The sequence below is a fragment of the Tachysurus vachellii genome, chromosome 3 (assembly GCF_030014155.1).
Source record: "Tachysurus vachellii isolate PV-2020 chromosome 3, HZAU_Pvac_v1, whole genome shotgun sequence".
Classification (NCBI taxonomy): domain Eukaryota; kingdom Metazoa; phylum Chordata; class Actinopteri; order Siluriformes; family Bagridae; genus Tachysurus; species Tachysurus vachellii.
The window spans coordinates 27,596,793-27,624,044 of record NC_083462.1 but is presented as its reverse complement, the minus strand read 5'-3'; the positions used below and the strand labels follow the sequence as shown (position 1 = coordinate 27,624,044).

Sequence of the window (27,252 nt, the reverse complement as noted above, 5' to 3'; positions counted from 1 at the left end):
AAAAAAAGACAACATTTATTACATTATTTGGTCTGTTTACAACTTGGATCACTTGATGAGTCTCGTAATATCAGTGTATAGAAAATATCCAAGCTTTTCAGTCAGTTTATAACAAGCATTCTTCCGGAAGTACTGTACTTTCACCAGTTAACATATACAGTGCTATCCTCATAACCAAAATAAGGAAGTATACCCATTCTTGTCTTTACAGTGAGTGCACAATTCACTTTATATGTATGCAGTGTACTAAGACATTTATGAACATGTAGAAGCAAGATGCCAGTTTTTAAAATACATTACATATGAGTTCAATCTACCTCCAACCCAGACTCATGCTGCATGTTGCCAGCTGTAAAAAAAAAAAATGCAACATACGCATGAAAACAATTCAAAGCCATTACAATGAATCGCAGAGAGCACTGTCTTTGTGCTTAGTCTGTTTCCAAGCAACCGTCCTGGATTAATGATGTGTTTTATAGAAGTGAAAACATACCGTGATAATAAACTCTTTGACTTGTCCTCTAAGAGTTGCTTCAGGCTTGTTCCAACAAGAAAAATGCTAAACTTAATCCTACTCTTGGGAACTTTCCACTGAAAATTATTTTAAGTTTTTCCAAAGTGTTACAAAACTGATTTGGGCAATTAAGATATTTTTAATTAATAAAAGTAATCATGCATGTTAAAGTAGAGGAAACACAAAATTGTGCTGTTAAAGAAATAGGATTGAAAATCACAGTATTAAATGTGCACTCCAAGATGATTCCAGGATTAAAACTAAAATATGGTTTTATATGTGTTCTGGTGTGTTTGGACAGCAGTGAATCAAACTGTGCACAGATTCACTCTGTCAGATTTCAGTAGACATTTTCAATGTTTGTAAGACTAAATGTTTTAGCAAGATTGTTCATGTATGACCCTAAGAGTAAATAAGCACCAAACACATTTGTGGGTTAAACATGCAGACACTCAGGAGCTGTGTATGAGAAGTCTTTAAAGTCATCTTGGTTCAGGGGGATCAGTGCTTCCTCTATGGGGGTGAGTGTGGGCTCTTCCTGGGTGAAGTCAGGATCAAAATTGTTCACGTCCACTGAAGATTTCTGCACAGCACATTGCAAACAGGGCAGGGGTTATAAATAAAGCAGTGAACTATTTCAGTCATGTTAGCTGCAAATAGCATATCAGTGTCACAATTTGAGTTAAATAAAGTGGCTATGGCCTAGATCTGTAAATTAAAATGGTATTGCTGGTGATGAAAGTTGTGGGAAGGAGGTGTGACTGGCTGGCTTGGCTTACTATTCGTGGTTTGAAGGGAGAATCCAGTTCACGGTTCCTCAGCCTCTCCCAGTCCAAGTCTCTGAAGAAGGGGTGAGAAGTGATTGCCTTCTCCCCCCCATCCCTCTCTATACAGCCCAGTCGTCTTGAAGGGTCTTTGGTCAGGAACTGGAGGAGATCAAAATGGTATGTTCTTAATACTAAATTCTACAATCTAGTCTGACTTCAGTTCATGTTTGGAAGCTCAGTGTTCTTCTGAATACTAAATCCACAGATAAAAGGCATGACCTATTTTTCAGAGGTCAGCACTTACCGGAGGTCAAACTCTTAACCTTTGTGCTGACCCAGAGAGCTAGGAACAAGACATTTTATTACACACAGAAGGAAAATAAGAGGTGGTCTCATTCTCGGCTGTAAATCAAAGAGGAACCCTTGTGCAATCTCTTTTGCATAGGATTAAAGATAAAGCCTACAATTCCACCTACAACAAGTAATTACAGTATTATACTGTATGCACTTCAAGCTACAATACAAGCTCTGTAAGTAACAAACAATTCTAGGTTAAGCAGCAATAAATACAATTTCAGGCCAACAGGACTGCACAGGAATATAAACAAGGCTAAAAAAACAGAAAAGGAAACATATTATATTACATTATGTAACACAGTAGGGATACTATATTACTTTGTGTGCATTGAACCTCACAGTCTATGTTTCTCTTATCTTCTTTCCATAAAGAAAGATTCACATGCCACAGGGGATAATCCATGCAGGCACAGCCTTTTAACCCTTACTGATGTGGAATGGGATTAAATAACCAACTAATCTATTAACTGGTTTAAAACAATTACTTTAACTAGTGTGTGGCTTTTCCCCTTGAATGCGTGTTAACCGGGTCAATATCACGGTATAGCATGGATCTGTTAAAACAAATATTAAACTGGAAAAGTCTTTGACTTTGACTTTGTCTAGACTTTTCCAACCTTTAAGAGTAGAGAAATCTGCCAAAGACTTTGGACAAAATAATGCTCTTCATTGTCCCGTCCAAAGTCATGGGGTCATATAGGAGGATGAGATAAAACAGCTTTTTTCGCCATTCACATCCCAGCTGATGCTTCAGGCTTCAGTATCGGTGCTAATATACACAACCTTGTGCTGCTGAGCTTATGTAAGAGGTTATGTAAATCAATTTTCTGCAACTGCTGCTCAATGGTCTCTGAACTATAAAAAGATACATGCAGATGGCTTTAAAACTAGACTGAAAATCAGATATTTAAATCAGAGAAAATCAGAGATTTTTCCGGCTTCCTATTTAAAAGTAAGCAAATGTGCTATAATGACCCTGTTCACTTCTTTACATAAAAGGTCAGATTTTCCTCATATCTAAGCTCTGCTATGGAAGCACATGTTCAGGTGTGTCTAATCTCTTCTACTGATCACTATTTTTATTAGATATGAAAGAGAACATAAACTTTAGCACAAAGCAGCTCGAGTGCACACTGTCATTGAAACAAAAAAGGGGACAGACACCTGCTGAATACTAAAAAAAGGTGATTTCGATAGCAATTTGCAACGCAAATTTTTGTATTTAAATAGTAAGCAATGAAAATAGAAGCATTTTACTAGTGAGATTTTGGACCCCATTGAACATTGAACATACTCCTAAGCTTTGTACTACAAGCTTCATCCAGTGATGTTTTAATTTAAGGTTCACATTTGTTCATTCAATCAATGCTTTATTATAAAGCAGCCAACAGGTGAGACACTATACAATACTAATCTGAGTAGACATACATTTAATATCTCTAGTTATAATGCTTGTATCACACTGGAAATGTAATGAAAACATACATTTATTTATCAGAATAGACCCATTTTGTGACACTCTCAAACAGCAGTGTAGTGGACCAGAGTATAGGACGGTTTACACATTTGGAAACATGAGCTTGATTCAGGTGTGATTGAGCGAACAGACCTTAACTGCATTAACTACAAATGTAAAGAGGAAACTTGTAAGAATTGTGCATTGTGTTGTTTGTATTTCAAAAGACCAGTCAGCAAAGCGTCAGCATGGATTACTGGAAATTTGCTGTTTCTTTAAGGAAACACTAAAAAAATAATTGAATGACTCATATTTACTCACAGGTGATACAAAAGTTAAAGTATAAAGAAAAGCTTGTCTTGAGAGATGACATCACACCTCCACACCCCAGAACAGATTCTCATAAGCCTTCTGGCCAGTACACCTGCATTTCTTGACTGTATGTTGGTTGCTATAATAATAATAATAATAATAATAATAATAATATTATTATTATTATTATTATTATTATTCCCTCTCATTTATAGTCAACTTTTTCCAAACATTATAAAAAGGTTCTGACATAGTTTTAAACTCTCTGACCCGACCTTTAAGGTAAAAGCTTAGCTTACCCCTTTAAGGATGTCTTCTGCCTCATTGCTAAGCCAAGATGAATAGATCACATCATCCCTGAGGATGCACTCAAACAACTCGTCCTCTGTCTCTGCTTCAAATGGTGCATGTCCACACAGCATCTCATACAGCAGTACTCCCATAGCCCACCAGTCCACAGACACACCGTATGGTTCCTCTAGGATGATCTAAAAGTAGAAGCATGCAAAATTGCACATCCATTACATGCTACGTGTATGTTACACATGACATTATTGCACTGTGAAAATATTTACTTCGGGAGCAATGTAGTCTGGTGTCCCACAGAAGGTGGCAGTCAGGGCTCCTTCACGCATCCCTTCCTTGCACATTCCAAAGTCTGCCAGTTTACAGTGGCCATCTTTGTCCAGTAGTATGTTGTCCAGTTTCAGGTCTCTACACAAATATATACATACATATGGTAAAAAACCCTGTATATATATATGACAATATTTACAATAAAGTACTTAAAAGTAAGTAATAATAAGGATTAGCTTCAGTGTCTGTTGGTTTATAGAATAAAAATCAAATAATTTCTTGACCCAAACACTGTATGTGTTATTATACAGAGAGCTATAACACTTTCAGCCTTGATATACACAAGTAAGTGATCTTTGCTGATTAAACATCCTTATCTTATGTTAGAAGTGGTGGCTCAATGGTTTTGGTTACTGGTTGCTGATCAGCTGGATGAATAAGTTGTGCTTTTGGGGCCTTGAGCAAGGCCCTTAACTCAAGAGGTACTGTGTTGTGGATGGTCAATGTTAAGAAATTCACATAAACACAAAATATAGATCATATTACAGAATACAATTTAATTTAGTTTATTTGTATAGCTCTTTAATCAATTCGCATAGTCTCAAAGCAGATTTACAGAAATATAGAAACAGAATAAAAAAGAAATACATTTTAAAGTTTGAAATTAAGTTACTATAATATCTCTAACTATCTATTCCTAATGAGCAGAATAACCGCTGGGATTCCAAACAAAGAAATAAAGGCTCAAAAATATTATGAATTCCAACAGAATGATTTTGCAGCAGCTGTATCTACATAATTTTACAATCCAGAATAAAGAAGGACACTTGACTGACACTTGACTCCTAGATCGCTTACAAAATTACACAGGTATTCATCGACAGGCTTTCAGTTGGTTTAGATCCTACCTGTCTGATCGATACCATTTTGTAGAATTAAATGGTGTATCCTCCAGTTTATTACCAGTTAATCATGGGGTCACTCAAGGATCAGTTCTAGGACCTCTGCTTTTCTCGATATACATGCTTCCATTAAGGAACATTGTTAGAAGACATGGGATTAGTTTCCACTGCTATGCTGACGACACACAGTTATATATCTCATCAAAACCAGATGAAATAGCTAAAGTGTCCAAATTAACTCAATGCCTTAGAGAGATAAAAGACTGGATGAGCTGCAATTTTCTGTTGTTAAACTCTGATAAGACAGAAATACTACTTATAGGTCCAAAAACCAGTACACAGAAACTCTCACAATTTAACTTCCATTTAGAGGGATGTACTGTTACTAGTAGCTCGACAGTGAAAGACCTGGGCGTTATATTAGACAGCAACCTGTCTTTTGAAAATCACATCGCCCATACTACAAAAACAGCCTTCTTTTACCTTAGAAATATTGCCAAGCTGAGAAACATCCTGTATGTATCTGATGCTGAGAAGCTAGTTCACGCTTTCATGACCTCTAGACTGGACTAGTGTAATGCATTACTAGGTGGTTGTCCTGCATCTTTAATAAATAGGCTAAAGTTAGTCCAAAATGCAGCTGCCAGAGTTCTCACTAGGACCAGAAAGTATGATCATATAACCCCAATTTTATCATCTCTACACTGGCTACCTGTTAAGTTTAGAATTGATTACAAACTGCTGCTACTTACGTACAAGGCTCTTAAAGGTTTAGCTCCCAAATATCTAATTAGTCTCTTAACACGTTACAATCCTTCACGCTCTCTGAGATCACAAAACTCAGGAATTCTGGTAGTTCCCAGAATATCTAAGTCCACTAAAGGTGGTAGAGCGTTTTCTTATTTAGCTCCCAAACTCTGGAATAGTCTTCCTGATAGTGTTCGGAGCTCAGACACACTTTCCCAGTTCAAAAGCAGATTAAAAACTCATCTGTTTAGTCAGGCGTACACATAACACATCCCATAATCTTGTGCACTATTACATTAGACTTGCACATTTTTATGAACAGCAGATATGTTAATCCCTCTCCACTGCTTCTTTCTTTCTACCCATCCCGAGGCATCCAGACATTGTACCAGCTCCGATCGTCTTCCGTGCGATGAAGATGTCGGACCTCCACTGAGATGAGACATCCCGAGACATCTACAGATCTACCAGCTCCAGTTGGACTCTGTGATACTAAGAGGAGATCTGAACTCCATGTGATCCCTACACCAATACAACATTTGTCTGACTGTATATTTGTAATCACACCATCTAACCCATATGAGGATGGGTTCCCCTTTGAGTCTGGTTCCTCTCAAGGTTTCTTCCTTTACCAATCTAAGGGAGTTTTTCCTTGCCACTGCTGCCTGAGTCACCTAAATACATATACATACGTACATACATACATACATACTGTGAACTATATATATCTTGATTTTTTATTATATTAATTCTTTATACTTCTCCTTATGTTTACCTTCTGCTCTATGTTTATGTTCTGTAAAGCTGCTTTGAGACAATGTCCATTGGAAAAAGTGCTATACAAATAAACTTGAATTGAATTGAATATCCCAGACGAGTTTCTGAGTGAAGGTGTCTAAATTCAGGCTTAGAAGGGCTCAGCTCTACAGATGGAAAAAATATGGAAGGCTACAAAACTTCAGGCTTGCCAAAATCATGTAGTTTCTCACGTCTACAGTGGTGGATTTCTGGCATTGCAGTACTGTGTGGCATAGTAACTATTCCAAGCATTAACCACAAACCAGTGGGAGTTAGAAAGAGACAGTTACATTAAAAAGACCAGATCATTTTTTTCAGTTATTCATCAGATATCTACGCATTTATTATACTGGTGTAAAATCACTGCACTAATATAAACCTCTCCAAGCACTCCAATTTTATTAATACAGTGATTACCTGTGTATAACCTTTTATTTCAAGTCATTATTTAGAGGAGAACATAAAACAAAACATGTTCATGATCATCCATATATTAACTTTTTAAAAATATATTTTCAAACACTTCTTTAGTTGCATTCTGTTCTGTCGCCAAATGACAATCAGGTCTTGAAAGGACAAGGATAATAACAGGCCAAGAACTCCTAGTCCTTTTTCCTGAGATTAGATTAGAGGCAAGCTACCAATGGATTAAAGTGTGTCCAATCCTAATCCAATATCATTAGTCAGCAAGATGGAATAATGAAACAGACAGTCATATTTAACAAGCATAAACGCAGTGATTAATCTGAAAAATATAATTATAAAATAAAGAAACAATGCCTTGTAAACTGAAAAACAAAACAAAAAAATCCCCAAATTTCATTAAAAACAAACAGCAAATTCAGACTTGAGCCTATGATGCAATAGCACTGTGAAGTGACTTATTTCCTGTCTGTGCACTGGTGCGGAGCTGTGAGCTGTGAGCTGTGAAATACACACACAGTCAAAGGAAATGTATGTATTGTTCCTGTAACTGAGGGCTGATGGAATACTACTAAGAATAAATGCTGACAGGGGAAACAAACAAACCTGTTTACCAAGCAACATAAAAACCAACAAAAGCATTGAATCTTTGTTGAACAATAGATATACTAAGTCTATAAAAATAAGGGCAGTAGGAGAGGTAACCCAAATTTGACAAACTACCATCATATGTAGAAAGTGACAGTTTAATCAACTGTTTTATATAAAAACATCATGCTCGGTGTGGTCTTTTGTACAAGCACTAGCCTAGCCAATACCTGGCATCATTTTATGCACAACCAATCACCAATGAGTGAAAGATAATGAAAAATAAGCAGCTAACAACTTGGTGATAAACTAAGAGTAGTAATTCACTACACCTATCAGCTATCGGGCTACACATTTCCTTTGGATTAATCATGAGCCTAGCATAAAAAACAAGCCAGAACTTGAGTGAAGTACATAGCAGGTTGACGTAGTTGAAGCCACAAATTAGAACAGACATCATGTTTACTAAAAACACCTGTATGTCACTGTAGACAGATGAGATATGTAGGCAGAATGTGCCTAGAGACATTATTAAAAAAAAAAAAAACAACCCAAACAAACAGAACACAGACAAGCTCAAGCCCTGCTGTATCACGTACATCACGAAACAGGTATGTTATCTACAGCTAAAAGAGTCTAGTCATGCAACATGATCCAAAAGATCAGAAAACAGTTTTAAATGCAGTGTTTGGTTGAAATGCTGTGGTTTGTGTGATCTGAAGCAGGCTGTTCATTTACACTAATACTTTGCTGAACAAAGAATCGACCAATGTCATGGCTGATTCACTGTCATCTACTGAAAACATTTGTTGGAACACACATTTGCTACAAGGATACGTTACGGAAAATCCGTATATTTACTTTACCCATCAATTATCCCGATTATTTAGACTAGTATTTAATAACGTTCCAATCAAACCACTTGTTGTAGTTAATAATAACTCTAGCTAAGAGGGGCAGTGAGAACACTGTCCTGTGTCTGCACATATTTATAGAAATACCAGCTTTTCTTTGGAACATTAGTATATACAGAATTTGTAACATTTTATACATATTAAATAAATAAATAAATAAATAAATAAATAAATAAATAAATAAATAAATAAAAAAAAGGAAATTGACATGTATTGCATGTGGAATTGTATGAGCACAGAAAAGCCAGAAACAGAAACACCACATATGATAACAGTGGGTGATGAAAAAGTCTTTAAGCTTTTCCCTTTGGTACATTTAATCATATGTGTTTTATCACTTGTTTCTTGACAGCTCTAGAGTCCTTGGTTTTATCATGAGTGAGGGTTACCCTCAATTGGGTTTCCTCTGGATTCTCTGGTTTCCTACCAACGAGTGTGTACTAGACTGGCTGCTAATGAATTACAAAGACATTCCTGTGCATGGTCTTCCTAGAGAGGGGGCAAACAGCATCGGCCTTCAGAAGTAATCTAGAGACAATGTCCTGTGTCCTGTGTTTGGACTGTTGTGGTTTTATTGATTAAATCAGTAGCAAGTCAGCACTTGCACAAGGTCACGTGGGACAGGTGAGAGAGGTGTGTAGTTTACAGGCAGGAATATTAGTCAGGGCATCTATAAGACCAGTGCGTGTCGGCAGAGACCGGTACAAACAAAAACATTCTTAAACAAACAAGTTGAAGGCAGGTGAAAACCTCATGACATGCAGTTTGTGTAGAGAACATTTGCTGTAGTACACAGTCATGAATGATTTGAGTAGAAGATTTGAAGATGTCCATTCTATACACTGAATACATTTTACAAAAAGAAAGTAGTTGAAAGTAATAGAGAACCAATTAACATACCTGTATATGATACCTTTGGAGTGGAGGAACATAAGAGCTGATGTGATTTCAGCAGAATAGAACTGTGCTCGGGCCTCCTGGAACCTCCGGGACTTCTGAATGTGAAACATGAGGTCGCCACCATTCACAAACTCCATAACAAAGAACAAACGGTCCTATCAAAGACAGACATCAACCCAGAAACATAAAACAAACCTTTTTAGAATAATGTTTACCTAGCCACAGATGTAATCAAGGATATTTCTCAGTTTTTACAATGTCAGAAAACAAAAGAAACTAGGATTACACTGAAAGACTATAATGATAATCTTCTCTCTGCTGCTGCTTTAGTGTGGTTTGAAAATTTGTTGACAGATTGGAAATATTTACAAATCATTATGTCGGTGGCTAGGACCTTTAACTTCCTCAGTTGTGGCAGAGTCTAGAACAGGCATGCTAGGTTTATCTCTGTTATGCAGATTGTGTCACATGTTTCCCCAGAAGACAGAAATTTTGTGCTAGCTTTCACTGAAAATATATGATGTGCTGCCCTCTACTGTTCGAATGTGGTTGTGCATCGTTCACTATGCGTTACACACAACGGCACAAACACAAAAAAATGTTGTGGGTGTGAAAAAAAACCTTTTTTTAATTATTTATTGTTCTTTAATTATTTTTTTTTACAACCCAATTTACCACATTTACCCTTGACAAGAGTCTTAACCCTCCTATTGTCCTCCTATATAAATTAGGAGCGCTGAGTCAACTTGACCTTGTCTGTTTTGACTGCTTATAAAAAATGAAGTATATATGATAGACATTTTTTTCACCTTTTTAGTCTAACTTGTTTCCAACATATTAACATATATTTTGCAAAAAAAAAAATTATATTTGGTATAATAAACCTTATTTATATACAAAAATGCCTAATTTTTTTGTATAAAAAAAAAAAACAGAAATTTTGAATTATTTTCACTATAGAGTCACAAAAGTTAATGCACAATTACAGGCTGGTATATTTCAAGGGCAGGATATTGTTTTGAAAGCATTTTGACCATTTTTAATGTCAGCAAATAATAAAACCTGTTTTTTTCCAGGCCAAATTGACTTGAATGCTTATAAATCAAAAATTCTACAATTATTACCATTCTGTGTGTAATATCTATTTTACACTTGTCATATGTATTTTGCCCACCTGATGTCATCTGATCAACCAACAACAGGCTACACACACACACACACACACACACACACACACACACACACACACACACACACACTCAAAAACATGCCATAATTTCATGTGAATAAAACTTCGTTTACCTCCCTATGTTTTTTTATTATACTTAATTTATGAATGATAAACCTTATGAAATTTTGCCATGTTTTGAGTAAAATAAGCAGAAATTATTAAATATTATTTTGGATAACCACTGACTGATAAATGTCAACATTACTCAGCATATCTCCAGGCCAAAGCTGACTGATGCAACTAAATTCATAAATAAGAGAGAGGAAACAAACATGATTTGAATATGAAAACACAACGTGTGTGTGTGTGTGTGTGTGTGTGTGTGTGTGTGTGTGTGTGTGTGTGTGTGTGTAAAGATTGTTGGTAGAAGAAGAAGAGAAGAGAAGATATTGTCCCCAGCTGGACAAATGCATATAAGTGTGAAATATTTACAAATGATTGTTTTTGTTTTTTTGGAGGCCCAATGAATTGCAATGCCCAATGCTTGTGTGTGTGTGTGTGTGTGTGTGTGTCTGTCTCTGTGTGTTAGTGTGTGTGTGTGTAAAGCTTGTTGGTAGATCAGATTTTGCCCCCAGCTGGACAAATGCATCTAACAAGTGTTAAATATTAACAAAATGAGTAGCTTTTGTTTTTTTCTGGAGGCCTAATGAATTGCTATGCCCAGTGCTTTTGTGTGAGTGTGTGTGTGTGTAGCATCATTTCGGTAGATCATATTTTGCCCTCTGCTAGGCAAAGGTATATCAAAAGTGAGAAATATTTACAAATGTGTAGCTTTTTTTTTCTGGAGGCCTAATGAAATGCATTACCCAATATGTGTGTGTGTTTGTGTGTGTGTGCATGTGTGTGCATGTGTGTGTATGAGTGTGTGTGTGCGCGCACGTGCGCATGTGTGTGCGTGTGTGTGTGTGTGTGTGTGAAATGTTTACAAATGTGTAGCTTTTGTTTTGTCTGGAGGCCAACTGAATTGCAATGCCCAATGCTTTGAACAGTGTTTGACTGTGTGTGTGTGTGTGTGTGTGTGTGTGTGGCATAATTTCGGTAGATCATATTTTGCCCTCTGCTAGGTGAAGGCATATCAAAAGTATGAAATATTTACAAATGTTTGGCTTTTTTTCTTTTCTGGAGGCCTAATGAAATGCAATGCCCAATTTGTGTGTGTTTGTGTGTGCATGTGTGTGTGGGGTTTGAGTGTGTGTTTTGGGTGCGTGTGTTAGTGGACATTTTATGTGTGCATTTTTGTGTCTGTATGTATGTTCATTGCGCTGAAAAGGGCAAAAGTGTGACCTATTGCCCCACTAAATGTGGCCGGGTCAAAATGACCCAAGCTGTTCCAAAACGCAAATTGTTATATATTGTATATATTGTTCTGAACACATAGTTCAACAAAAATAGACAAAATTAATTTTGCTTGCAAAGTTCATAATTTGGAACAATCCTGGTAAATTTCAGGCAAATATGTGGAAGAAAACCAAAGTTATGACACATTAAATTCTTCCAGCAGGGTCAAAAAGACCCAGGGAAAATATGAAGGTTAATGTTCTTCACTGTAATGAAAAAAATCCCCCAATAAACTCATTGACACATGTAACAGATACACCACACACATAATTAAGTCTGATAGTGCTTAGATATGACAAAAATGATTACTAGTTACTGTTGTAATAGTTACTGTTGTAACTAGCCTTATGCAAACACTGGATAACTGCCAAATGCATGCATTATGTGCTTGCATAATTGAATTGAATCTTGCTAAATAAATATTGCTGTCAAAATATTACTGTGTCAACAATGGGAAACTAGTTTTGCTGAGTCCTTCTGCTCTACAGACCTGTCCCATCCTGGTGCGCTGCTGAAGCCTTACACGTATAGCCTAAATAGGTTGCTGTGGATGGGGTTTTCCCTCTGTCACCATCACCTCTAGCTTCCTCATCAGGTAACAATAATTTCAATTTTATTATTCAAATTTACATCTGTATTTCTCATAAGCCCAAAAAGTCAAATATTTGAAAGGTGGATACAACTAACACCATTTTTATGTTGAATTTCAGACCTTTTTACAGACTAACTATTGTATTCACCCCCTACAATTCTATTAATAGAGGAGATACAGAAAGAGAAAAAACAACAAGAGAATAACTATAACATTGTTTCTAAATTTTGAACTCTCTGTGAATCAGGGTCATTGCATTTCAAAAGGAGTTTAACACTCCATATCATAAATACACACATTTTGGTGCTACTTAAGTGTAGGGGAAATCTCTGCAGAATGGTTGTGTAATAGTGGTGGTTTAAAGAACTGTGTGATTCATTAAACCTAGTACAACTCATTAATGCTCCAACAAGGCCAAATCCTAAAGCACAACATAAATCTACTTTGCTTGATTTAATTATAACAAATACATCTCACAAATACACTTCAACTGGCATATTTTGCAATGATGTTAGCGATTATTGTGCAATTGCTTGTGTCAGGAATACAAAAATTCCCAAAGTAAAACCCCGGTTCATTTTTAAAAGATATTTTAAAGGTTTTCAAGAGCAGGCTTTTCTGCGTGATTTATATAAAAGTGATCTTAAGAGAGTAACTTTGATTCCGGATGTTGAATTGGCATGGGAATATTTTCACTCAATTTTTCTGTCTATCTCAAATAAACATGTTCCCATTGAAAAGTTTAGGATCAGTGGTAGGGAAAATCGCTGGTTCTCAGATAGTCTCTCAGAGCTAATTCATTTAAGAAATAAATTGTGGGCCCAAGCTAGATTTTCTAACTCCTCTGCTGATTGGACTACGTTTACAACCCTAAGGAACAAGTGCACCTTGATGATAAGAAATTCCAAATCAGAGTTTTATCTGAAGACAGTTACACAGAATTTAAATAATCCTTCCAAATTTTGGAAAGTAATTAAATCTATGTCAGGTACACATGTTGCTTCAAGCCTCCCTGACCACATTCTGGTTGGCTCAGATGAAATGAGGGATAAAGTTGCTATGATCAGTCAGTTAAACAAACACTTTATCTGTGCTGGGTCTGCATTTGACAGTTCAAATGTAAATGCACCTGTCCCATGTTCTGCCACCACTGCAACTGATAGCAATCTGGATTTGTTTGATTTTAAAACTATTTTAGTTGCGCAAGTTAGTGAAGCTCTGAAAGGCATTGGCCACAAAAAATGGTCAGGAACCTGCAGGTCCTGACAATCTGGATCCTTATCTCCTAAAGGCGGCAGTAGATGTTATTGCTGAGCCTATTACTCACATTTTTAATTTGAGTCTTATGTCCAATTCAATACCCCAAATCTGGAAACCTGCTTATGTTCTCCCCTTATTTAAAGGTGGGGACTCCTCAGAGCTAAACAATTACCATCCAATTTCCAAACTCTCAATCCTGGCTAAGATCTTTGAATCGCAGGTAAATTTACAGGTCAAACAGTTCTTACTTGATAATAATATTTTAAACAATTTTCAATCTGGTTTTAGAACTGGCCACAGTACTATTACTGCTGCTATGGTGGTAATAAATGATCTTATTTGTGCCTTGGATAGAAAATAACATTGCGCTGCTTTATTTGTAGATCTATCCAAGGTGTTTGATTCCGTAGATCATGAATTGTTGCTAAACAAACTTAGGGAGGTGGGTTCCAGTCCTAATGCTGTTAAATGGTTTAGAAACTATTTTGTAGATAGAATTCAGTGTGTCTATGCAGAGGGCCATAAATCCGAGTTTCTTGGGATATCTAAATGGGTCCCTCAGGGGTCTATTTTGGGACCTATTCTGTTCTCTAGTTTTATAAATGATTTAGATAATCACGTTCAAGCAAAAGCACACTTTTATGCTGATGACACTGTCATTTATACATATGCTCCTTCCATAGCACAGACTGTGCAAGAGCTTCAGACTGCATTTCAGTCATTACAAACTGCTCTGCTCAATTTAAAATTGGTCTTAAATCCTCATAAAACTAAGTACATGGTCTTTTCAAAAACTTGCCAACGGCTGCTTGATGATCTTAGCATTTTTACGTCTGATGGTAATTCCATTGAAAGGGTACCCATGTACAAGTACCTCAGTATATGGTTAGACGACAAACTTTTATTTAATGTACATATTGCTAATTTAGTTAAGAAGCTCAAAATAAAGATTGGCTTTTATTTTAGAAATAAATCTAGTTTTACATTTAATGCCAAAAAAAAACTTGTGGAAGCTACTTTTCTGTCTGTGATTGATTATGGTGACATATTATATATGCACGCAGCCTTCTCCATCGTACGAAACCTTGATTCAGTGTATCATTCATCTCTACGCTTTATTACAAATGCAAAGTCCCTTACCATTGTATTCTTTATGATCTGGTGCGTTGGACATCACCGACCACTCGCAGAAAACAGCATTGGTATATTTTTATAAATATAAAACCATGCTAGGTAAACTTCCAGCTTACATCTGTACCCTCCTCTGTTTCAATTCTGCTAGTTATCAGCTACGCTCTTCCAAGTGGTTGCTTTTTAATGTACCCAGGGTTTGGACAGATTTGGGAAAAACTGCATTTTTATACTATGTACCAGGGGCATGGAATAACTTGCAAAAATATCTTAAATTAGAAACGTGTATATCAATAAATACATTTAAGACCATCATAAAAAATGTGGTAAAGGAGACATGTAGTTGTTTTTCTTGAGAAGTCCTTGTATTTGTATGACTGTATGTATGTATGTTTTTACTATGTTGTGTTGATGTATGGCTGCTACCTTGGCCAGGTCTCTCATGTAAAAGAGATTTTTGATCTCAATGAGATTTGCTGGAAAAATAAAGGTAAATAAATAAAATAGGACCTGAGTTTAGGCACTTACAGTAGTCTGAAAACAGTAGTACAGGTGTGTGAGGTATGGGTGATTGTGTGCAAGAGCCAACACCCGCTTCTCGATCATAGTGGACTCTACGTCATCGTCTTGGAGTATGACATCTTTCTTCAGCACCTTCACTGCATAGACTTGTTCATTAACGTTCATGCTAGCCAGCATCACCTGCACAGATGTGTACACACATATTCAAGTACACTGTGTTTTAATGGAAGCAAAGATTTTTAGCAGGCACTTTGCATCCTAGACAGTGTGTTCTGCAATGGGTCTCTCCCAGATGCACAGGTTTTTTAGATCATGATTGGGAGATCTCTCAAATGAAAAGCATCATTTATCAACTCCCAACCATTAAAATAGTAGTGAACATGAGAGACATCTTAAACTTACAGTAAACATATCTGAGTCAGTCTGACTCACACAGTTGCAGGAATCAGTAAGTAACCAAATCCCTGACATCTTACACTACTAGTATGGCTTGTTTTTTCTATCACTGGACTTAGTAAATTTAGTAAAGTAATCGTAAGAATAAAATCATTTTTGATTCCCTGTGTTTGATTTATGACCACTTACAGGCCTATATATCTGTCTGTCGACTCCAATTATTACATAAATACTTTATGAGGGAAACAGTTCCAGATCAGAAATGTGGATAGTATTTACACAGTAAGTATTTTCATAGTAAATATGTACCAGCAGTATGCATTACGTCTCTTCTCTCATATCCTCAAACCTCTCTCATGTCCCCTGATATTTTAGATTCTTTCAGTTGTAATATCTATACTTCAAAATTCTCCCTGACGTGTCTTGATGTGTGTTATATATCTGGCAGATTTCATCTGTCTTACTCAAATCAAGTCTGGAAAAGCTAAGAACACGACTTCTTGGACTAGTGTTTGCTTGCAGGATAAACCATCAGTTTACTTTCTGCATCTTAAATTCTGTGTTTTGCTTATCTGTGTGTAATTTGAGTGTGTCTCACCTTGCCAAAGCTGCCTTTTCCCAGGACCTGTAGAAATGTAAAATCCTCAAGCCCCACCTTGATACTATCCTTGTTAGCCACCTCAGACTGCCCCAGACTTCTAATACTAGAATTTGGAGTCCTCACAGTGGACAAGCTTGTCTTGGAAAGGGCAAATAGACACACATGGACTTAATTCATTTAGTTTCATGGTATAATGAAAGCTTTTCTGTTCACAGTTAATGTCATACCTGTGACTGGCGCTTGCTAAGTCTACCTGGCTCCAAGCCCATCTCTGCCAACTTGCTAGCCAGCTCCACACTGTTCACCCCACAGTTGGGAGCAACATTTTTTTCACAACGAATGTGCACGTTCATCTTACAACCTGAACATCAGAAATGACAAATGTTTTACTTACACATATGTGAAATATTAGTGCGTACATATGAAGGACTTATTAAAGAGACGGTAAGAAAGACTTAAATTCTTCCTTAAGAATTAAACAAAAATGTAAAAATCCACAATTGTCTACAATTCAACAATGTCTGCAAAATTAGTTAGGAAGCATTAGTGCACAGGGCAGTGAGTTGTTCACAGGGGTCCAGGGTCCCTGTTACAAAACATATACTGCATTGGGTACATTCCTCAATACAGATTGACTTAATTCCATTTATATAACTGACAATTGATGGTAAAGGGCTTTATGTTAAGTAAAGTGACGTGACATACAGCTAAGTACGGTGACCCATACTCAGAATTTGTTCTCTGCATTTAACCCATCCAAAGTGCACACACACAGCAGTGAAAACACACACACCATGAACACACACCTGGAGCAGTGGGCAGCCATTTATGCTGCGGCACCCACGGAGCAGTTGGGGGGTTTGGTGCCTTGCTCAAGGGAACCTCAGTCGTGGTATTGCTGGCCCGAGACCCGAACCCACAACCTTAGGGTTAGGAGTCAAACTCTCTAACCATTAGGCCACGACTTCCCAAAAATCCACAAAGAGGCAGCTTGGCAGATTTGATCTCATGACCTTTTAACCACTGAGCTACCATTCTCACAGAAGCTCAGGTTTCCTGTCACTTACTGTCTAATACTAGCTAATATATGTTGGCCCTTGGTATGACTGAGTGTGTTAATGTGTATGTGCATGGAGGTTTAGCTTCCTTTTTTTTGTATTCCTGCCTCATGACCATCCAGTCTCATAAATGTGTGGTTAGTAACATAATCTAATAATGAACTTGGAATTCTTGGAAAGGATGAAAAATGACAGTAACAAATCAGATTAGCTGAACCACAACAACTGATACTGATCGGAAGGTCATGGGTTCGAACCCCAGGTCCACCAAGCTGCCACTGCTTGGCCCCTGAGCAAGGCCCTTAACCCTCAGTTGCTCAGTTGTATGTCACTCTGGATAAGGGTGTCTGCTAAATTCCATAAATGTAAAAAGGAAAATACAACAAAAGTGCTGGTTTGTATAATATTTACAAAGTGTTTATGAACATGTCAGTATGCCCCTATATAGAACCTTTCACATAAATTCTTAAAGAATTTATACATTTATTGAATTGATATTACCTTTGCATTGAAGACCCTGTTTCAACAGACCATATAGAAGCGATCCACAGTGATTACAGTAAGTAGGCACTTTATAATTGTGCTCATGAAATCGATGAGGTACGTTGATGCTAAAACCTTGACTCGGACCCTATGAGAAAGAAAGGACTTATGTAAAATATACCCATGAAGCGTATACTCAGAAGAAAGCCTCAAAAATGACTCATACCTCTTTTTCTGTCTTCTTCATCTTTGGACACTCACTAACAACCAGATGGTGGCATTTCTTATGGACCACACAGGTGCATACTGACATATTAAAACAGAAAATGATAAGAGTTGAAATTCATGTGGTAAAGGTTTGATTTTCAGGCCTGCTCCTGCATTAGGTCTATGCCAACACTATAAATATTCAGCAATAAATGCTAGCGAGTATTTAAAGTATTTTCACAATTTGAGCAACTCTGTAGATATTTACCTTGACACTGATAACCCTGCTTTCCAAATACTCCCCTGGAGAGAGAAATGGATAAACATTCAGGAATATTTCAAGATAAAATTAGATCAAAGATTCAAATCACTGTATATTCTAAGACTTAGTGGAGTTTGACATAACCAATCAAAACACAGATGCACATAGAAGGGATAAGATAAGAAAGGTTTTTTACTGTAATTGTCAATTGTTTTTATATATTTTTATATTTATATATTTATATTTATTTATTTATTTATCTTAGCATGGTTTGGTAAATTATAATTGGTAATATATATATATATATATGTGTGTATATATATGTGTGTGTATATATATATATATATATATATATATATATATATATATATATATATATATATATATATATATATATATATATATATACATACATATATATATATATGTATATATACATATATATGTATATATACATATATATATGTATATATACATATATATATGTATATATATATATATAAATATACATATATGTGTATATATATATATATATTTATAGGTAAATTATAATTGGTTAGTTATAAATGTTAGTACAACAATTGCTTATGTTTTATGTTATGATTATGATATGATATGTTATGTGTTATGATTTCTAAACTTTATTATTACTGATTCTCATTATTGTTCAGCATGGATTTGTAATACCCCCAGGTTTTATTTGCTTTAATTAAACTGTTCAAATATCAGCCATATTAATTAAACGTGTACACAAATATTTGCCGATGGCTATGGCTATTTCTACAGGACATGTTTTATTGATAATGTAATTGCATTTTCGTTGGCATTAATTGCAGCCTGTCTTTTGTGTTAGAATGCAACAGATTTAATTCAAGTGCCCAACCAAACAGGCTATAACTATAAGAACTCAACTAAAATAATAGATTTGATATTGATGGGTTGTGATTTGTATCATTATCACAAAACTGAAACAAACAAACAAACAAACAAACAAACAAATAAACAAACACAGACCTCTTGGTTATGCTTCAAGAACCTCATAGGGTCCAAAGTATAGTATTTATAATATAATACTGTGTGTGTATGAGTGTGTGTGGTCGGGTGTGTGTCTAAATAACATCACCATATAAATTTTTTGCAGTGGCAGCAAAATGTCGGCTGTCGTAGGTAAGTGGCCATGAACTTGTGTCCATTGACTTGATGCACTTTCCTTTTAAGAGCCCTCTGTCTTTTCCTGCTTAACTGCTTATGAGACCTCCATCCATTAACAATTGCGTCATCTGTTTGTTGGGCACAAAATAAGCATGAGGTAAAAAGAAAGAAAGAAAGAAAGAAAGAAAGAAAGAAAGAAAGAAAGAAAGAAAGAAAGAAAGAAAGAAAGAAAGAAAGAAAGAAAGAAAGAAAGAAAGAAGGAAAGAAAGAAAACCCAAATAGACACACATCACTGCCAGAGGACCTGAGTATACAGGCAGTTCTTACAGTATATGCACAGATGTGATGGAATAGAGAAGTTCTTCTCAGAAAGAGGAAGCAATATTACAGTATGTAAGGTAATAAATGTCATAAACCTCTAATATACAGGCATAAGTAGAAAATATAGGATTTCATTGTAACTGATACATATTAAACTGGTATAAGCAGTCCAAATGATATTTGTAAGAACTAATATTATTTTTAATAATAGTAAGACGTAAGAACAAAAAAGCTACATGCGGTAAATCGACCTGAAATGAAGTACAGACATGGGCCAGTGTTTCACATCATGTTTGCTTTTTGTACTAATGCATACAAGGCAATTACAGGGCAATTACACATAAGACCTACAAGAAAGGGCTCGTCAAACACTCCATCAATATCAAAGGCATGTCATATTGTTTGGAATCATTGTTTTCCAATATCATAGAACTTTATTTCTATATATTTATATAAAAAAAGTTATTTAAACACTTTCGGTGTCAAAGCTTCCAAAAGCTGAAATAGTGAGATGAGAGCTGAGCTTAAAATGTTCACATCTGTTAGAAAGGAAATGAAAATATGGGCCAAAGCCTCAGGTCAAATTGTAAAAATTTCAAATACAGATCATCTCAAGTCATAGAGTTTTATATGAAAAGTTCATGCATGTATATTTTTGAGACTAGAGTGATTGGATGAATGTGTTATTTATTTCTAACTGCCAAATCTAAAGTGTAAAAAAAGAAAAGAAAAAAGAACCCTGTAAATAAAAAGGAGATTTTTGGGTCCTGCAGTGAAGCACTCACCTTTAATAAAAATGTCTAAGTGAGAATAAATTCTTCTCTCACACCAGTATGGGAAAGCAAATGGCTTTCCTCTACTAGGGTGGACAGAAGAGAGAACTGAAAGTATTTATCCATGAAAGTTAAATTCTTTAATTTGTTCACTGATATATATTAAAGGACCAAATCTGTGCAACTTCACCTTGAGTGCTTAAAAAAGTGGTTTCAGTGGGTTTCCTCAAAGTATCCCCAAGCAGTAGGGATTTTTTAATGAACCTAGATATGTATATAATTTGAGGTATAATAATACATATATTTTAGATATATTTATCTATTATATTGTATATAAATCTTCAAATACCAGACATTTAGCAACACAGTAAAAACACAAAACAGTAACTTACTCATTTAGTATGTTACTTATTTAGTATGAGCATTGTCACATTAAATGAAGAATTAGTCCTAACTGGACTGTGTGCACACTGGACTCTGTCTTTAAATAAATAAATAATTTAAAACTTTTAAAGGATTTTAACTGGTTCAAGAAAAATAAACAGAAAATGGTAACACTCGTGCACTATTATGTAAATTAATCCTTACTTAAATATTAACTAATGATGAGTTAAGGCAGAAACACTAATGAATAACTAATCTTAAATTTGACGTGTCTTATGAATTCATGCATGAATAAAAAGACCACCTAAAGATGTTAGTACATGCTTATACACTGTTAGTTAATGTTAGTTAATGTATTAATTACATGTAGCACTAAACTAAATCAAACATGCTCTATAAGAAACAATATGAACATGTACAGAATTATCATGCACAAATAATTACAGTATTAGTGCAGGATTTTTCATGTCCTGTTACCCAAAGAATATTATCTTGCTAGGAACAAAAATACTAATTAAAATACATACGGTAATCATCCTTATTCAACGGTTCCAAAATAGAAATGTTAATTTGCAATATCTGAAAGTTTTGTTAAAAAAATCCAATTGTTTTTGGATTTAAATTTTTTTTGATCCAAACAATTTTAACAAGTCGAGTAAACTTGTAGCACTGCATCTGAGGTTATTTTGGTAATAACACCCGCCACTATAACAGTAAACAAATGAATTTACATATTCCTAACAAAACAGTAGCTGCTGGTAGATTTCCAAGATTAACATTATATTAGTACATTATATTAGCCTTAAATGCTGTCTATGCAAAAGATTTAACTAATTATTTACATGTAAAGAGTGTTATATTAGCGTTGAAACCAAGAACAAAAAAGGAGACCATAAAAGTAAGGGAATATTTATAATCTGTTATTACATGAGCCTGCTAGAATGAGTGAGACAACGAATGTGTATATAATTTAACAATTTCAGATGTGTAAATTTAATGCAATTTAAATGTTACAAGCGTGTCACAAATCATGAGGTCATCCAACACCAGCGAATATCACACTTTAACCTGCATTCTAAATAGTGTAACCACAGAGTGACTGTGTAAAAAAAACATTAAGAAAGTGCACATCAGTAATATCCTCTCTGTATTCAGTGACTTAGCTGAGAGATTTAGTTCTTTAAACCTGAGACTGAGCAGAACAAATACAGAGTAGCGGCAGGTACTTACCATCTGTGAAGGATCCTGTGAGAGAGATGGAGATGTAGACCTTGCCCTCGGGTTCTAGGTTAACCTGATGAATGGTTAAAACAAAGCACAAAATAATGATTTCTTATGAGCAGTAAAGAACAAAGGATAATGTCTCCAGTGCATGTTTTATTTATTTATTTTGTCAAAACTGCCATTTTTTAAATTCCATATCTGTGTATGATTGGATTTCTTCTGGGTTCTGGTTTCCTCCCCAGTGTCCAAAAATATACAGACAGACAGACGCTATGCTAGGTGTGAATGTGTGTGTGTGTCTGTGTGTTTGTGCTTGTGCGAGTGCGTACATGCTGCTAAAACTGGACTAGTGTTTCCTGGATTGTTTCTGTATCCTGTACAAGATACAAATAATATAGGTTTTAAACACACTAAACTAGCTCGTTGCCATAGATTTTGTCAGAGCTAGAAGCAATTTACAAGCGTACATTTCTTTTCTAAAGGTACGAAGTGGGCATTCATTTGGTAAGCAGTGAGTAAAAAAACATAAAGAAAAAAACAAAAGCTGTTTAGGGTTGCTGTAAGTCTGTGGCTTTGAGACATGTAGGAAAGTGTGGTCTTGTGTGTTTAAGTCTCCATCTCTCTCTACACCACACTGACATTTCGCTCTGTCTCTTTAACACTCTGCACAAGCAGAAATGTTGGGTGAGAACTAGACAAACCAGTTGTGTGTCTGTCACACGCAAGAATTACAAGGCTTACCATATAGAGAACACATTACTCTAACAGTTACAGGAAAAGGAAACAGGACCTTAGTTCATAATACACATTCTAGCTTAGCTTTGTCTGTTTTATATATTATATAACTGTAGGGAATCAATTTGGTATCAATTTGGTAATCAATTTGATCAGTAAACGTAAGAAAAGGAAAGGTTTGTTGACCTTCATAATGAGAGAGCTATCAGGAAATACTTCATTCCTAATGACTTACTTCATATAATGTACATTACTCACGCTGGTTACCTTAGATAATGATTTTATTTGTCAGTTTATCTGTCTCTGACATAACCACTTTTTTACACAACCAATTAAGTTCAAATATACTGTTTTGTTTTTTAGCTGAACTAGTCGTACACAAGCTGATATAAAAACTGCCATGATGGTGGAAACCTTTCAAAAGATTTATTAAGTATAACAAACTAATAGAAAAAACACATCACAATCCCCAAATATAAAATATAACATAAAACTACAATAAATTACTGAATTACTAAAACCAGAATGTATGCTGAATGTATTTCTATTGTAACTCAACAAAATATACAATAAAAAATGAGATCACAATTCAATAATGTTCATAAATATTATACACATTCTACTACATCTAATTCTGTTGGTTGAAATATTGAACACAAATTATACTGGTTCCAGTATCGTAGTTAATTTGCCCTGTCATCTGCTGCACCTATAGGTTACTCTGGATAGAAAAACATGTGGTTCTGTGAGATAAAAGGAATCCAGTAGGGCTAGTTTAACTGCATAACATTGCTGATGAAGAAAGTGTGACACCTTTGTCTGCCAGCTCAGCCCATACTAGCCTCTTATATAAGAATATATTTAGACATGTACCTGTAGCTTGTAACTCATAACAAAATGATGGAAAGACAACTGTGTGGAGAAGGAAAGGAAGACATATCACATCAGCTGTGAAACATGGTAGAGGCAGAGTTATGGCACAAGCATGTGTGGCTGTCAGTGGAACTGTGTGACTGGTGTTTATTGATGATGTGACTGCTGATAGAAGCAGTGGAATGAATACTGACATGTATAGAGCTATACATTCTGCTTAGATTCAGTCAAATGCTGCAAAACTGCAAAATATGACAGCACTTAACAATACAGATGGATATTCACCCAAATCCTGAATGGTAAATACTATACACATTTAAAAAAATCCAGAAGCAGAAACTGAAGCAGAAATTAAATTCGAATCCACTTTGGTGGTGTAAAGGGGCAAAATTATGAAAATTGTGTTACTGTCTAAATACATATGAAAATATATTCTTTACATACACTGGGTTAAACATAAAGAAATGTTTTAAGCAGTGGTACATTTTCTATACCATACATCTATGGTATTCAGGAAACGGGTGAGAATGTGTTAACCTTTATTCCAGTGATAATTTGACTCTGATAGCCCTAACAAACTTTTCATGGCTTTACTATAATGTGAGAGAGAACTCCTTTAAATCTAAATCTTATCTAAATTTCTTTAATAACATCAGATCAATTTTTTTAAAATACTGAATGATTCTTTTGTCAACCGATCAACTGGAAATCTAGGCACGCTAAGATGGGACACTCAAGCATTAGACAATTGCGGGAATACAAGACAAGTGTCATAACACAATACTGCTGAAAATGGTTGAAAGTGATTTGTGATTCACAAATGAACTTATACAATACTCTTGAACGTATTGCAAACGCAAGAAAATCAGACCAAAGCAAGCGTGATAGCTCACTGTGGGTGAAGAATGCAGAGTTTCCATGACGCATAGTGGGGTTGCAGCTCTGTGGTTTTGTGCAAGGCCTAGTTAATGCATGAACAGTGCAGTGAAGACCCTTACAAAGGAAGCCGTTAAAGAGGTCTGTAGGAAACAATGGTAGAGCTTTGTATAATTTAAGGCCATAAAAATACAACTTCTTTTTTTGATTCCTGTGTTAAATACATCCTGTGCTGTCAATATATGAGGATATTAATCAAGCTAGGAACACAAAAAGTGTATATGCATGTGTGTCCTTTAAAACATGACGCATTTTCCCAGAGGTATTTAGATTGTATTTATTTATTTTGTGTATTTATTTTGTGCGTCATAAACATGTGGCCAAAGTGAATGATGACCCTTCAAAGATCTATGCAAGTCAATCCACTCCAATTCCAATGGGATAATTATTTATGTGCTATGTCTACCTTCTAGCCGTCTTTTGAATTGCTATAGATAAATAAGTTTTATATGTTATTTAGCACTCTAAGCATAAAAACACCAAATGATAATTGCATTTAAATCTATTATAAACAGTGGCACAAAGCCTCCAAGTCTGACTGACTTTTACTTTGTCTTGTCCCCCCTTGTCATATTGTATGTATGGTTGGGCAGGTTGATGGCTAATTTCACTGGTTACCTGTGACCAGTGACAATAAAGGCAACTACTACTACTACTTTATTATTTTATGAAAGCACTTTCAATGTGGTAGTCAGCAATAAAAAGGCATATATATATATATATATATATATATATATATATATATATATATATATATATAGTATTTTAGTGTTTCCCAATCCATTTCCTAAACCCCATTGGTTCAATTTAATGTTGTTTTCCTTTTCTCTTTTGTTTGTGTAAGTTATGAGTTGAAAAATTAAAAAAGAACCTTTTTTTGGTAAAATGTATAACAGGTTTGGGGACACATAGTCCTTCATCATACTTTCTCTGATTGTTATAAGACCTAAAATGTGTACATGAAGGGCATTAATGCACTATTTTGTTCGGTATTTCTAGCTATTTCTTCGTGATGTTTTACAAGTTTCAGGTGTATTGCTCCTATCATGACATAAAGTATTTTGTAGGCTTTAGATTCCTTAACTGGTCCCTGACCAAGAGGATCTGGGTAGTCATTCATTCAGCCCACATTCAGAAGTGAATAAAGTTCTGCGGTATATTTTTTTTCCTTCTTTGTTAAATGTTCCTTTTCTTTACAAGATAGAAAATGGATAGTGACAAAAAGTACTTCATGCAATTCACCTTCTTACATGACAAAAAGTTAGAACATTTTTTCAAACATTTGTTTATGGGCTCCAGCAGAACATTCTGCACTTTTTGTTTGCAATTTTTGAATCTGATGATATATATTTAAATCAATATACTAGACACAGCAACATTTCCAGACTCTCGCTACTAAAAAAAAAATTTTTAAGCGGTTACTGTATTGGTTTATGATGACCAGAATGATTTTCTATTCCTAAATTGAACACACTAAAGCAGAAGTTATGGGTGTTTGTATATGTGTATCTTTATACACCTAATAAAAACTCATGTTTCCTTCAATTAATCATGTATCTAATAGCCTGTTATATTGAAATACAAGGGGCACCTAAATTTAAAGTGCATTCATGATATAGTATGAATTGTCTGTGATTATGTAATGTCTGTATGTAAATATAAGAACTGTTCCTCACCCATCCCTCAAACGTCTGTCTGGTGCTGGATGATGTTAGCAAACTCTCCAGCTGTATGGTGCAGTTCGCCACGAAGTCATCATATCCAATCGGTGTGTCGTGGAAAACGGCCAGTTCGAGCATTTTGCCCTCGCATACATAATGGCAGAAATCTTCATCGAAGAAAGGATGGTTCGTCCTGGGTTTGATGGCTGTCTGGTCCACTTTAAAATTGTCCACTTTGATCACGATGTAAGGATACAGCTCTTGTGTTTTCTTGTGGAAAGTGTGGCGCGTGGAGAAAGAGGTAGGTTTCAGGTCCTCAGCCTCCCTGATGCGCAGTCTAATGTAGCCGGTGAATCTCATCTTTTCATTAAGAGGAGAGAAAGCTGCACTTGTGCAAAAGTGCGATGCGATCCTGTTGTTCCAGGTGTTCACACGCCTTCTGAATGAGTCGAAGGTGAAAGTATGAGAGGAGAGACGCAGACGCAGAGGCGAAAACACAACACACTCATGGCTGAACTGACAAGAAGGAAATGGACAGCGCTTCTACTTCCCGCAGTATTAAGTTTCCAAAGTAAACAGATCGTGGCTAAAGTGAAAGAGAACTGACTCAAATCGTGACGTGAAGTGCCATGTTCAAAATGTGCCGGAGATCCCGTCTCATACGTGTTTCCTGCTCCTACGTGAATTCTTTTGTCCGCCTTTTCAGGGTGTTTAAGTTCCGCAATCACAAACAGGCTCGTTGATCGCATTCCTCTCATCATCACCAGGATCTTTCCTCGAACACGTCAACAATGCGTAACTAACACACACACACACACACACACACACACACACACACACACACACACACACACACAC

The 27,252-nt window shown here is 35.7% G+C and overlaps 1 protein-coding gene across 1 annotated transcript; it reads right to left on the bottom strand.

Moving 5' to 3' along the window:
- prkchb (protein kinase C, eta, b) lies at positions 1–27,252 on the bottom strand. The gene is made up of 14 exons (XM_060866563.1): positions 26,410–27,252; positions 22,196–22,259; positions 19,459–19,615; positions 18,342–18,376; positions 18,093–18,172; positions 17,885–18,014; positions 16,553–16,686; positions 16,323–16,463; positions 15,335–15,508; positions 9,255–9,409; positions 3,982–4,120; positions 3,706–3,894; positions 1,294–1,440; positions 1–1,097 (listed from the first exon to the last, which is right to left on the bottom strand). The coding sequence occupies exons 1-14, from the start codon at positions 26,752–26,754 to the stop codon at positions 951–953; spliced, it is 2,037 nt and encodes a 678-aa protein (XP_060722546.1). The 5' UTR covers positions 26,755–27,252; the 3' UTR covers positions 1–950.

What these genes read in the sequence shown, in the direction of transcription:
- prkchb (XM_060866563.1), bottom strand. Translation starts at nt 26,754, where the DNA reads ATGAGATTCACCGGCTACATTAGACTGCGCATCAGGGAGGCTGAGGAC. An exon ending in TGAAGAAGACAGAAAAAGAG is followed by an intron (nt 18,015 to 18,092) that starts GTATGAGTCATT and finishes TCTTTCTCATAG; the next exon opens with GGTCCGAGTCAAGGTTTTAG. An exon ending in ACAGGGTCTTCAATGCAAAG is followed by an intron (nt 16,687 to 17,884) that starts GTAATATCAATT and finishes TCTGATGTTCAG; the next exon opens with GTTGTAAGATGAACGTGCAC.